The sequence below is a fragment of the Hibiscus syriacus genome, unplaced genomic scaffold (assembly GCF_006381635.1).
Source record: "Hibiscus syriacus cultivar Baekdansim isolate YM2019G1 unplaced genomic scaffold, ASM638163v2 tig00116962_pilon, whole genome shotgun sequence".
Taxonomy (NCBI): domain Eukaryota; kingdom Viridiplantae; phylum Streptophyta; class Magnoliopsida; order Malvales; family Malvaceae; genus Hibiscus; species Hibiscus syriacus.
In genome coordinates this window covers 3,907,598-3,921,807 of record NW_024063488.1, presented here as the reverse complement: position 1 = coordinate 3,921,807, position 14,210 = coordinate 3,907,598, and the positions used below count along the sequence as shown (strand labels likewise).

General features: G+C 32.2%; 1 protein-coding gene and 1 pseudogene across 1 annotated transcript; both read left to right on the top strand.

Moving 5' to 3' along the window:
- The first annotated feature begins 5,827 nt into the window (after positions 1–5,827).
- LOC120190516 lies at positions 5,828–7,009 on the top strand (annotated as a pseudogene).
- Positions 7,010–12,089: 5,080 nt separating this feature from the next.
- Positions 12,090–13,505, top strand: LOC120190233. Its single transcript, XM_039193339.1, has one exon. It carries the CDS (start codon positions 12,090–12,092, stop codon positions 13,503–13,505), a length of 1,416 nt encoding a protein of 471 aa, XP_039049270.1.
- The last annotated feature ends 705 nt before the right edge of the window (positions 13,506–14,210 follow it).

Here is a 14,210-nt window from a genome sequence, read left to right as displayed (position 1 = left end):
CCAAATCATTACCCAATAATTCTAAAAACCAGAACCAGTATGATTGATTCTCACTCTCTACAACTGCAAAGGCTAATGGATAAATAGAGTCATCTGCATCAACTCCAACAGCGGCTAACAGATGACCCCCAAAAATCCCTTTAGGTGACACCCATCCAAACATATATCAGCCTACACCCTAATTTGAATCCATCATTTGTTGCTTGCATACAAATATAAACCCTCTTGGAAACTCTCTCATCCAATGACAAACGGTGGTTGTGCCTGGATTTGTGTACCTAAGCTCACTTAGGTAATCATACAATTTGGTGTATTGTTCTGTGTGGTTACCATGCAGCTTTTCAAGAGCTATGCACTTAGCTCTAGAACACTTAGATGCAGAAAACCATGATGCCATAATCATTACGCACATCTTGCTTAAGGGATTTAACAGAATAATTGGGATCAATATGGAATGATTGAAAATACTATTTTGATATCCAATTAGCAGTTATATTATGATTTTCAAACCCCTTAAGACATTTATGTTCATCATTAAGTGACTTAATTTGCCAAGTACCATCACTAGGATCTTTAGGGGTAAGTGGAGAGGCCCATAAAACCCAAGGACAACCTGCCTTACATCTTACTTGGATTCTTCTGTTGTCATTTCTTCTAAACTTCATATTATACCTATTTTTAATTGCATACATTCTGATTGCCTCCCTTAATATTGTCTTGTTAGCAAAGATTAGTCTAACCTTTAATTTAGGGTTTATAATATCTGTGGCAATATTAAATTTAGGGTGTCTAGGATTCCTATGTGAACCATCACCATCTGACTCACTGTATAATGAGTAAGAATTTTCATCTTTAGAGTCATTAACAACCCTCATTTCATCACTTTCCACCCCAGTATTCAAATCACTTAATTCAACTTCTGAATTTTCAAAGTCATTATCACTAGCAAAAAAAGTCAGATTCATCACTACTTATTTGTGGGGCTTCATACTCAGAATCTATCCTAACCTCAGCAGGTTCTGGTTCATCAATTTCAGGTTCATTAATTTCTGGCTCAGCAGGTTCTGGTTCATTAATTCCAGGTTCATTAATTTCTAGCTCAACTTGTTCTGGTTCATTAATTTCTGGCTCAGCTGGTTCATTAATTTCGGGTTCAGTAATTTCTTGTTGAACTGGTTCTGCTTCATCAATTTCAGGTTCATTATGTTCAGACCAGTGTTTATTATGTTCATTAAGTCTTTCAATGCATTTCAAATATATGTGAATGTTATGGTCACTAGGTAAAACCCTAAGCATTTCTAGGATATCACTATCAGTTAAGAGTGGTTTGACCTCTAGTGGAATGTTTGACACTTGCCAAAATATCTTAAGTGAATAACTAATTCCTAATTTGGTTATCATATCAATAATTTCAAAGAGGGACATCTCATCAACATCACAATTGTCAAAGTAGTCCACTAGTATACCAGTGTATTCCAGCCTTGTTCTCTTAACAAAAAAAACCACCATGATGTACTACAGTTGTAAATTTTCAAGAATTCAAATATGTTAATGAAAAAATTTCATTATTATTCAAATAATTAAAGAATATTTAACTACAACTGAATACTAATAATATCAAAAGACACAAAAAATAACTTTTCAAATAATAGATTCTAGCACATAACATGCGATGATCACATTTAAAATACTATACTAATAGCAACACATAACATGTGGGGACCTCACAAATTGCAAAGTTACATGTTTGTACATGTGCACTGCATATATTCATGCAAAAGTCAACTTACTAAAATTCACTAAACACATATATTCATACACAACATATACATGCAGATCATATACATGCAGTACTCACATTCATTGATTTCATGCAAAACATATATATGCATGCAAACAAATAATTCTATCACTGCATATAAACTCTTGTATTCTATAAAACAGTAAGCATATATAGCAGTAAATCCATGTATACTAACAGCAAACCAATTCATGCAATCAGTAACATAAGAAAAGTCATATAATCTCATATATATTCTCATTCGTGTAATCAGTAAGCATGAAAACCATTAATACTAACAGTAAACCCACAAAACTCATATAATCTCAGTAAGCATAAATATTAACATATATACTAACCATTTATACTAACATTAAGCAGTACACCCAAATAAACTCCGTAACATGTATAACATTCTAACAGAAGAAAGTTTTCAAATTTAACATAATAAAATAAGAGTTTTCAAATTTATTCTGAGGAGCTTCAAAAATATTTTTTAAACGGAAGAAGACCCATTTTTTCAGCGCTTACCATATCTCATGTTTAAGTCTTCTTCCAAACGATAATATCTGCTACCCATTGTTAAACGGGGAGGTTGAAGGCGAATGAATTTTCTGCGATGAAGGCTAATGGGTTTTCTTCGATGAAGGCGAATGAGTTTTCAGACGAAATCTTTCGAAATCTCTCTAAAGTGCGAAGGATTTTTAGACGAGGAGGTTGAAGGCGAATGAGTTTTCTGTGATGAAGGCGAATGGGTTTTCAGACGAAATCTCTCTAAAGTGCGAAGGATTTTCAGACGAGGAGGTTGAAGGCGAACGGATTTTCTGCGATGAAGGCGAATGGGTTTTCAGACGAAATCTCTCGAAATCTCTCTAAAGTGCGAAGGATTTTCAGACGAGGAGGTTGAAGGCGAATGGGTTTTATGCGATGAAGGCGAATGTGTTTTCACTCTTTCAACGAGTATAATGCAAAAGTGAAGCGAAGGCGAATGAGTTTAGTTTGAAAAAACCCATTAGTTTTCCACGTGTGTACTCAGCTGGCATTAATTATAATTAAAAAATATCGCTGTTAGTTTATAACAGCCACGTCGGACTCTCCGTTTTTTAACGGAGAGTGGTCTGATTGAAGCAATTAAAAAGTTTGGTGGTCGAATTGAGACAAAAAATAATTCGGTGGCAAGATTGATTTATGAGCATAGTTTGGTGGTCTCCCGTGTAGTTTACCCTATATAATATTAACTCCTCTTTGGCTTGGAATTTTAATTTACTTTAACATCATAAAGGTTAAATATATTTCAATACCTAAATTTGGATTTATAGTGCAATTTAGTACCTAATTGTTTTTATCTAATTAGATACTTGAACTATGTTTGAAGATTCAATTTAGTATCTAAAGTTCTTTATGTTCAATTAAATATATGAACTTGACTTTTTAAACTAAAGCTGCACTTACATTTTATTTTTTTTAGTCCAAATTAGAATTTACGATAAGTTATTTATTTGAATAAGTTTAAATCATGAAGTTAAATTTAAGTGCTAATTTAATCTAAAAAATAAATTAATGTACCTAATTGTACTTAAAAAAATTAGATAGTAAATTAGATCTTAAAACTAAATTTAAGTGTCTAAATAGATAATAAAAAAATGAGTACCAAATTCAAGCAAAATTCAAATAGCTTTGAAGAAAACAAAGTCCAAAATAAGTTGATTTTACGGTTATTTGAATCCTTCTCGTACTTGTTCTGTTTCCTCCAAGTATGTGTGGCCGTTGACGTGGAGTAAATTCGGTTTTTGGTGAACTATGATGCTGCCACGTGGAGGACTTGAAGTTCTTTGATTTGAATATGGTACATGTAGGATTTTGGTATGTGACACGTTGGAAATTACATCTTAAAATCAAGGGTAAACTATATATTTAGTCAACTAATTATTTGTGTAGTTCAATTTTGATCAATCAACTATTTTTTCTTTTCAAAACATAACTAACACTATGTTTTTGTTACATTTAACTATTTAACTTAAAAAAATAACAAAATTGTTAATGTGATATTTTTTCAATCACGACATGATATTATCTTATATTGATTATTGAGCATCATAGTTAAATTTTTAGTGGTAGATAATCAAAACGAAACTAAATGTAACATTAGATATTAGTTTTTAAAAAATTAGTTGAATGACCAAAATAGAACCACACGAATAATTAAGTGACTAAATATAGTTTAACCTAAAATCAATGGTCATATTTTTTTTATCAACGCTTAAACTACATATTTGGTATCCACTTATTTTTGTGTTTATGTTTTAGTCATGCGAATATTATTTTTGGAAAAAATCACACATAGTGTTACATATTATCGATATTTTAATCTTCAAAACTTATATATTATATCAAATTGATTAGAATTCAAAATAATTCAATAATTCCTCAATATTAAAAAAATTTATCATTTGTGTCGTGCTCTTTTTTAAAAAAAAAATAAGGTGGGATCGGGTTGATTGTGAATTTAAAATGAAAATAACTCAATTCAACTTGATATAATATTATATTTATCTCCTATACATTTATAGATAATTAGACTAATATACTTGTCTCGATTTTTTTAATTAAATTCTTATTTTACTTAGTAAAAAATCAAATTACTTCAATGATTAAAGCGATAATTATTATTCTTAAAGATTAAGGTTCAACAACCAAAAATTATAAAAGTATTTAAATTTGTATTATTAAATAATTTAAAATATTTAAAACATATATGACTTATAATAAAAAGTTCTAATTTTATATGATAAAAACTAAATTTTTTAATATACATTTTATGTCGAATTCATATCTTTATCTGAAAAAATCAGATCAAATTTCATGGTTTGAAGATTAAAGAACAAGAAACAGGCCACGTCATTGCCGATTGGAAATCGGCTACCTTAGTCTCTTTCCCCAATAAATTATATGTTCCACGATCCTTGAGCCTTGATTCATTTTCCCTTTTCTTTCTTAAAATGCAAATGCACATTAACGCAGACTGAAAAACCCTGTTCTGCATTCGTTTATGGCAGTATTCCAGTTTCTATAGTCACAGTAAAAAGAAAAGGTAAGGAAGCATAGAGGAATGGAGAGCTAAAATTCTCTGTGATCATCATATCAAGATACCAAATACTCTGTAAGATCATTATTTCATATTAAATGTGGTTTTTAAGTGTTCCAATTCTGGGTTCTTTTATTTTCTTGCATATCTATCTATCTCAGTTGTTGATTCAATGTGTAGGTAATTTTGGTTATCGTGTAATATTTGCCATTTGCAGGAATTGGGTATTTGTTTATGATCTTTGGTATCTAAAGATTTGAATTAAAGTGAAGTTTCATGATAACTGGATGAGTAGAACTTGAGCTCTTTAAGATGATTTGTCATTTTCAGGAATTGGGTATTTATTTACGATCTTTGGTATCTAATCTAAGGATTTGATAAAATGAAGTTTCGTGATAACTGGATGAGTTAAAGTTTTTTTTATGTGAATCCAGTGTTGTAATTCTATATCTTTAAGGTTTCATATCATAATTATATATCTTAAGCTTATATATGTATGTAGGCATGTATGTATACAAACATGTATCTATATATATAACAATATATCCACATAACTTTATCTGAAATACACACACATTATAGAAACATACCCATATACTTACTGTGTCTTATTTCATTCAAGCCAGCATTTTTCCATGCCTTGAATCCTTCATAACACTGATTAGGCTTACTTCGAAATTAGAAGCCGAACAAATTGGTCCGCTTGGCGATGGATTTTCACTTTTGTTGCTGATCACTGTAATTTTGAGTTTCTTGTATGTTCTTGAAGATCTATAGATGAGGAAATCTTACTGTTTTCCTCTTTGATTTGTGGTATAGTATGCATTTGTATTAATGGTGGGTTATTTCAAAATGGACTGCTAGTTCAATACGTTAATGTTGCTTGTAGTTAAAATGGCTGTAAAGCCTGTAATTATTGCTGCTACCTAAACTGCTCCTTCGTTTTCCTTTCAGGTTGTTTTTGTTTGTACTCAGCCCTGTTTTTATTCACACTTGACGGACAGACCCTTCGATTTTGACATTATCTTGTAATTCTTGAGGTTTAGTTTCTACTACTTGAAAATGATGTTTATGTAATCACTTATGTTCCTTGTATCAACATGTGGAGTTTTGCATCCAAATGCATTGCTGGAACTGTTGGACTGAAAAAGGATTCTCTAAAGCAAACTCGCTCGTCATCGGAATATTCAGACGATGAAAGTTCTTCCGTAGTTAGCAGGGATGAAGGTCTAGACTTCCCGACATGCGGTGAATCCTTCAACACTGTTGAAAATGTGCTGTGTGTTTTTGGTGTGGTCATACCCTTTGTAAAAACTGCATTCTAGGGCTTCAATGGGCTGTCCTGAAATTCCCTACTCTACCGATCCAACTTCCACTTTCCATCTCCTTCACATGGTGCAATCTTTTGTCGTTTCGTCTGGTTTATTGGGGAAATCTCAAGTTCCCTCGGAAGAACTAGTTTCTACTTTGGATGGTCGAGAGCATGAATGGTGATAGACTTGAGTCTCATTCTTCATTCACCGAAGGGCCCGTATCTTCATCATTCTGACTCATCAGAATCAGCCCACAATCGTAGTTATCTTGCCGATTACTTCAATTTGGAAAGAATACAGTCAACCCTTCAGAAATCACTGGTGTTCTTCGTACATCTGACTGCCAAGTTCCCCTTAATCATCATATTTCTCTTGATCATCTTGTACGCAGTTCCGGCCAGTGCCGCCATCTTGAAGCTGTACGTAGTCATAAACATTATCTTTGCTCTCCCTTCGTTTCTTATCTTGTACTTTGCATATCCGAGTTTAGATTGGCTTGTGAAAGAGATCATCACTTGAGATGTTGTCTGTTTCATGTTCAGAAAGCATCATGATTGTAAGCTCACACCTATACTGTGCCGTATCTTTACTCGAAGACCGGTAGATCTCAAATTCGTCGACTTTCCACTACCCCTAGATTATCTTAGTTTCTTCAATCTCTCAATAACTTGTTCCCAGATAGGTTTCTCCCCCGTTTGAAACATTTCGTTTGATTCCGTTTTATTTCAACTAGGGTGGAACTGTTTTGGTTCTTATTTCCGGAATTTGCTTGTCCGACACCCCGAATCGGAGTTCTGAGACGCAGTACCAAGCACTCTTGTGTATAACAGGGCTCTTATGCATATGCTTTTTCTTTTTGATTGGAGTGAAAGCAATCAATCATGGATGACCATGGCTTGATATTTGATTTGCAGGGTGGTTCTTTTTGTTGTAGAAAGTGATGTATTTTTCTTGTGGAGATGACGTTCAATTTATGATCACATCAATCAGGATAAAATCACTTTTAAAACAATGATTTTTATCGTAATACAATAATCATATCTTATATTATACGATTTATTCTTATCATTGTTAATATTTTTTAATTTTAGACCAAAGAAGTATTTATGTATATGTGGTAACTTAGGATTGCCAACTTCCTATGATTATAATTATTAACTAAGGTTGAAATATAATTCTTTTTTTATAACGTTAAGGTCAAGATAAAGAACCCAACCCTACAAGTCAACCTCTAGAGGGGCTTAAAGAACCCACCACTCTATCCTCGTTTTTTTTCCATGATTTCCAGCCAGCGCGGTTCGAACCTAGGACATGACACCAGCTCATAATCCCAAGAGTCCTTGCTTTGCCAACTAGGCTACGTCTGCGGTGGTATATCCTTTATTATTCTTACCTATATCTTCTCTCGCGTGAATTACAATAAATAACATTAGGGTAAATTACATGTTTAGTACCTAAATTATTATTTTTGTTCAATTTTGGAACCTAAACTTCATTTTTTCACTATCATACTTAACATTTAGTTTAAGTTTCAATTTGGTACCCCCGTCGTTAAAAAATTAATAGAACTGTTGACGTGACATTTTTTTTACTTTTTTAACAATGACGTGAAATTATCTTATGGTGACACGCCAACATCACCATTAAGTTTTTAAAGATGGGGTGTCAAATTGAAACTTAAACTAAACATTAAATATGATTTTAAAAAAAATAAAGTACTAAAACAAAAATGATAGTTTAGGTATTAAACGTGTAGTTTACCCATAACATAATATTGAACCCATCATGCTACCTCATTGGTTAAATGGAATATTATTTTTTCTAGATGTCTTGAGTTCGAACATTTACATTTGCAAGGTGTGTGTATTATGATAACTAAGAAAGATTAAGAACATATAATTTCTTGTAATCACTTCCATTTATTAAAAAACATTAATGATTATTGATTGAGTTTTAATCCATATTACAACTTGAAAAGAGATTATAAGTAATTTAAATATTATATAAAAAGATTTAGGGTATATTCTAGCCCTTAAACTCATATTAGATAATTGTTTTAGTCTCTTCGTAAAAATGTATTTAATTAGATTATTAAACTTATGAATTGTGTCAATTTAACATTTTTTACTAACCGACATTATTTGTTATTATATTGACGCAACTATCACTGTTATTACATTAAATTTTTTAACTTTCTAAAAATAACAATTTAAACCTCTCTACCAGAATTAAATATTGGCATGAACTGAAATATTAGACTATTTAAGAAAACCATAAAGACTTGTTAGGTATTTAAACTCGAAATTCAACATGAACCAAGCGACCTTAGTTCATTGTCAAATAGTTGAAAGTCTTTGTACAGATATTACATTGTATTCACCATAAATTAAAAAAAACTCAAAAATCAAAATAAAACATCTCATTTGTCTAATATTTAAACTTACAACGACTTAAATTGTAATTAGACCAAAAATTTGAGAAAAATGACTTATCATTATTTAGTTCGACCCCTACTTGATTAAATATTTAATAAAATTTTATATTTTTAAATTTAAATATTTATTTTTATACAAACCAAAATTATATCGAATATATAAATTTTAACATGGTCGGCCCCCTTGAGCCCTAAGGGATCTCCGTCCCTGTCTACAACATCATTATTCATGCGTAGATTATCACGTCAATATATTATACCATTATATCAATATAGTAGACCGTCACACCAATATTATTAACAAATACATTTATACAATAATAATCACTGATAATTTTCGATAATAAAAAAACATAATATGATACATTATTATTATTATTATTATTATTATTACAAAATCATATGCTACATTAAATTGCTCTAATGTGGTAGCTCAAATACCATCACAATATTTCAATGACAATAAAACAAAAATTAATGGAATATATTATTTACTATACAAGTGAAAATCAAGTGATATCTCCACTTAATTGTGGTTGGTTCAGTAATTCAATCAGATCGACCAAACAAAATAAAAGAAAATAAATATGACCCACATTAACTTAAATTTGGATTTATGAATTAAGATTTAAAGTATTTATCTATTAGATCAAAAAATATTTAATTTTTAGATTGAATCTAGTAGATTTAGGGATGGGCATGGGTCGGGTCGGGTCAGGTTTTTTGTCCACCCGATCCGAGAACAAGGGAGCCTCCACCCGATACCCGACCAAAACAAGGTTTCACCCGACCTAACCCGAAATAATAAAAAAATATTTTTATTCAATAAAAACAGTGATTTAATTGGAAAAAAATTATATATAGAGAGGGTATTATTGTAATTATTCCTAAATATATAAGGTGAAATTATAATTTTTTCGGTTATATATTTTTTCGGGTCGGGTATTTTTCACCCAAAACCCGAACCCGACCCGAATATCACACTTAAAAAACTCGACCCGACCCGACCCGACCCAACCCCAAAATTTTTAAAAATCCGACCCGATTGGATCGGGTCAGAACCCATCAGGTTCGGATCCCATGCCCTTCCCTAAGTAGATTCATAGCACTAAAATTTTAGACTCTAATATCTTAATACAATATATAACACTAAAACAGACAGACATCTATAAATTAAAATTTATTCATCCTATGCATCAGATGGTTTTTCTCATAAATTTCTATTAAACTAAAATTAAGACGTAAACCTTATTGTTGTGACATGTTGAACCTAAACCTTAAACCATAAATTCTAAAATCTAAAATCTTAAGCCTTAAACTTCAAATAAGACCCCTAAATCATTTAAAAGTTTGGGGATAAAATTAGAATATTCAAAAGTTTAGAGACTAATATAATGAGTCATAGTTTATGATGATGAATTTTCAAAGAACGACTCATAATTTGATGATGAAATTAGAATGTTCAAATGTTTAGAGCTCAATTTGATATGAATGTCATAGTTTAAGGACATATAATACAATTGATTCATATTTAAATACAATATACGACGTTGAAATATATATGCTAAACTCTAAACCCTAAATCTTAAAACTCCAAATCCTAAACAATAAATCTTAAAATTTTAAAATCTTGAATCATAAACCATAATTTTAAATAAATTATAGAACAATGAAACAAATAATTCTCTATAAACTAAAATTTATACATCTTATTTGTCAGATAATTTTCTATTGTTAAATTTTATAAAGTAAAATAAAGACGTCACGGTAATATATATATATATATATATGAGAAAATACTATGGAAGTAAAGCCAATAACGTTGCAATCGAACTTCGTGAATATAATGATATAAGAAATTTTAAAATATAATTTGTTAAAAAAAGTATAAATCAGTTGTAATCGAGAATTTCATTAAGAGATTAACATTTTAAGTTTAACAGAGCAACTTTTTAAGTTATAGAGGTTGCAAGTGAAAATTTTAGATTCTTCGTAATATTTTCGATTATAAGCCCTAAATTATCGTAATGTAATTTTTTGATTGTAACCGAAAATATTATAAATTTATATAATTTTTTAAGTTAAACATGATAATATTTTAAAATAAATTGCGGCATAATAATATACCTATAAAAGATGGTGCAATGTGAGTCTCTCCGAGTTAGTTAGTCTCTTTCATGGCAGTTTGATCAAGCGGAAATCTCTTCCTCCATATTTCTAGCAAAGCCTGCAACCAACCAAACGCACAATGCAAAGCTAAACACAGAAAATAAAACCCAAAACAGTTTGTTTCCACCCTCAAACCACCTTTCTGTGAACTTCCAAAAACATTCACTCATTTCGCTTTTCAGTTGCCTTTTCTGGTTAAACATAGTTAACAACAAGCTTTCTGATACAAAACAAGGTTTAACTTCCCATTGTTATCTTTTTCATTTTTGGCTTTTGAAGGAATATATAATATGGGTTGTGGTTTATGGATTGTTCAGAACAATGGATTTCTTCTAAACTGTGAATTTTGGGTTGGATTTTGGTGTATACCTCTTCTTCTTCTTCTTCTTCTTCTTCTTCTTCTTTGTACTGGTAGGTTCGTGTTTAATGTCTTTTTTCTTTTTCTTTTCACGAACTTAATGATTTTTTTGGCGTGACATTGTCTTCTTTGATGGGTGATTTATTGCTTTGCCCAACCAATTGTTTTCATTCATTGAACTTTCATGAACAGGAGAAGTTTGTCTCTTTTTGCATGTGCTCATGTTATATTTATTAACAATTTTGATTGAATAGCAAACCATGTGGTACTGTAAAGAAATCCCAGAAAAAGTAGTTGCTTGTTTGTTGCATATATCAAAAAGATGTTTTTCTGGTGTTTCCAGAACAAGAATGTATAGTGAAATCAAGCTCTTTTACTGTTTAGAAACGAAGGGTTGTTCTTATATGCTCTCGAGTTTATGTCGAATCGTCGTTTTCGGATCTGTTCCTTTTAGTTGTTTCTCAAATTGAATGATGTTTAGCTTTATATTGAACTGGTTTCTAATGATCTTTAAATCTTCCTCTGTAATTCTGCAGGTAGACAAATCTGAAGCATAATACCCCAAATAGAGTTTGGTTAGTACTCTTCTCTGCTTTACATCTACCAGTATATGTATTAATGTATGTATGTATGTATGTATGTATGTATGTATGTATTGAATCTAGTCTAATTGATTACCACTGATGGGTTTATGCATGTATATGTATAAGTTTATGCATATGCATATGTTTGTGTATGTATAATTGACTACTGCTGACATAGAGCTTTACATCTACCCGTATATGTAAATATGTATCTGTATGAATGTATTTAATCTAGTCTAATTGATTACCCCTGATAGGTTTATTCATGTGTATGTGTATGTATAGTTGGCTACTGCTGACATCAAATTTTGGTTGGATTTCAGGATTGCTTGTTCTAAGCTTTTTATTCTGTTTGCTACATATTTAATGGCTCTGGAGAGTTTTAGTTCATCAATGACACCAGATATGATCAATGGGGGTAACCCGAGAAGAAACTCATTAGCCGGGTCAACAAACACCAGAGAAATGGTTCCGTCTCTTTATCGGAGAGCTTCTATTGGTACTTATCACGATTTCTGCAAACCAGGGAAGAAACATGATGAAACTGAAGAGAAGGTTAGGCTTCCTTTTCCGAAGAGGATTATAAAGAAGCCATCAGATGAGCCGAATTTGTTCGGGAGCTCAGACTCGCCAGAGAGGAAGAAGATAACACCAATTAGGTCCAGATCTCTCCCCAACTCTGAAATTCACATCCCTGATATTTCTGAGGTCACCGAGCTTCAGACATCGACCGACTCGCCGGGCAGAAATAAGCCTATAGTAAAAGCAAAGGCATCAGTGGTAAAGCCCAAGACCAAATATGGTCCCAATTCCGGAAGTCATTCCTCTCATATCTTTGATATTATGAACCTTGAGGTGCCTATGAACTCTTCGGATAAAAAGAATGTTATGAGAAAGCTCAAACCTTTGACCAAGTTAAAATCCGACTTATCCGATGCCGGTAAAGGCATGCTGCAGGACGGATCATCGCGTTTCAGGAGAGTACAAGTCTCTTCAAAGAAAGTTCCATCAAAAGCTAATGAGGAAAGCCTTTTGAAACTGCCCACTACTTTGAAGCCGAAAGCTCGGTCCGGAAAGCTTCTTCTTGCTGTACCATCTGACGTTCTAAGCGTCCGGAGGCAGAGCGGAACCCGTGACACGAAGATGGGAAGAGCAACTGTACCCTCCAAAGTAACCTTAGAGGAAGTTTCTGCATCAAGCAGAGCTCCATTGTCCAGAAGAGCTTCTCTTTCAGGACCTATAAGCCGAAGTGCAAGGAAGAACAAGAACTTAAAAGTTGTGCTTCCACATAAGAATCAGAACGAGGTTGAAAATGCCAAAACCGAGCAGCAAATTCTCGATGAACAAGTCGAAAGAAACATCGACACCATTAATGAGAAAACACTGTATGCAATCAAATTGGAGACGGAAGATGTAATGTTGGAATCAGATAAAAATGAGAATTGTGCTGCTGAAGTGTCTCCAAACGTTACAGATGAATCCGAGTCTACCGTGACCAAAGCCAAACATGACTCGGATTCTGCATTCAATAATGTACACATGGACGAAGCAGACATTTCCGATGATTGCCAACCTGTGAAATTATCTTTCCGGAGAGGGACGATTATCGACATTCAGTACGACGATCATTGTCCGATGCAGCTCAAGTTCAAGCAAGGAAGTGTGGAATGTGGCACAAATGACAACGAACCAAGTGAGGAAAAGGTTGTTTTAAGACACCAGGATGTGCCGGGAAGCAAGATGGACAGGGTTTGTTTAATAACATCATCGAAGAAGCTGTGAGTAAGCTCTGTGGAACCCGGAAAAGTAAGGTTAAGACCTTGGTCGGTGCGTTCGAAACCGTGATCAACCTCCAAGACACGAAACCTTCATCGAACAGTGTCGATGAGTGAAAGATGAACTTCTTCATTAACAATTGGTTCATAGTAAATTAAAAAATAAAATGTAGTTTTTACCATCTTGATTGGATGGTGTTCTCCGCGTGTACCCATCTTTGACATGCTTTTCATATAGAGTTCTCTTCGTATGTGTTCCATTTAAAAATACGTCTCTCAATCATCTAATTTTTAATTACCGTAACAAAAGTTAAATCATTCTTACGGTGTCTGATGTTAAAGCATGAAACTTCTAAGAGTAACATCTTTTTAACTACTGAGATAATTTGATTTATCTACTCGTACTTGATATTAAAATTAAACCCTTCTATTTGTATCTGATTTAACTTAGGTTTAATAGGATTTGATCAATTCAAAATCTTACTTGATTTTTAAAATAAAAATCTCCATTCAATTTGATTAAACCCATACATATAAGTTATTTTAATTAGGTAAATAAGATCTAATTAAAAATATATAAAGAGAAATATTACTGTAATTATTTATAATATAAAAAATATAATATTATATCAAATTGAACCTGAATCTAATCAATAAGATAGAATCAAAAGCCGTCGGATTCCGATCAAATATCTATTCCTCGTAGTAGGTT

Coding starts and splice junctions, on each gene's coding strand:
- LOC120190233 (XM_039193339.1), top strand. CDS start 12,090: ATGGCTCTGGAGAGTTTTAGTTCATCAATGACACCAGATATGATCAAT.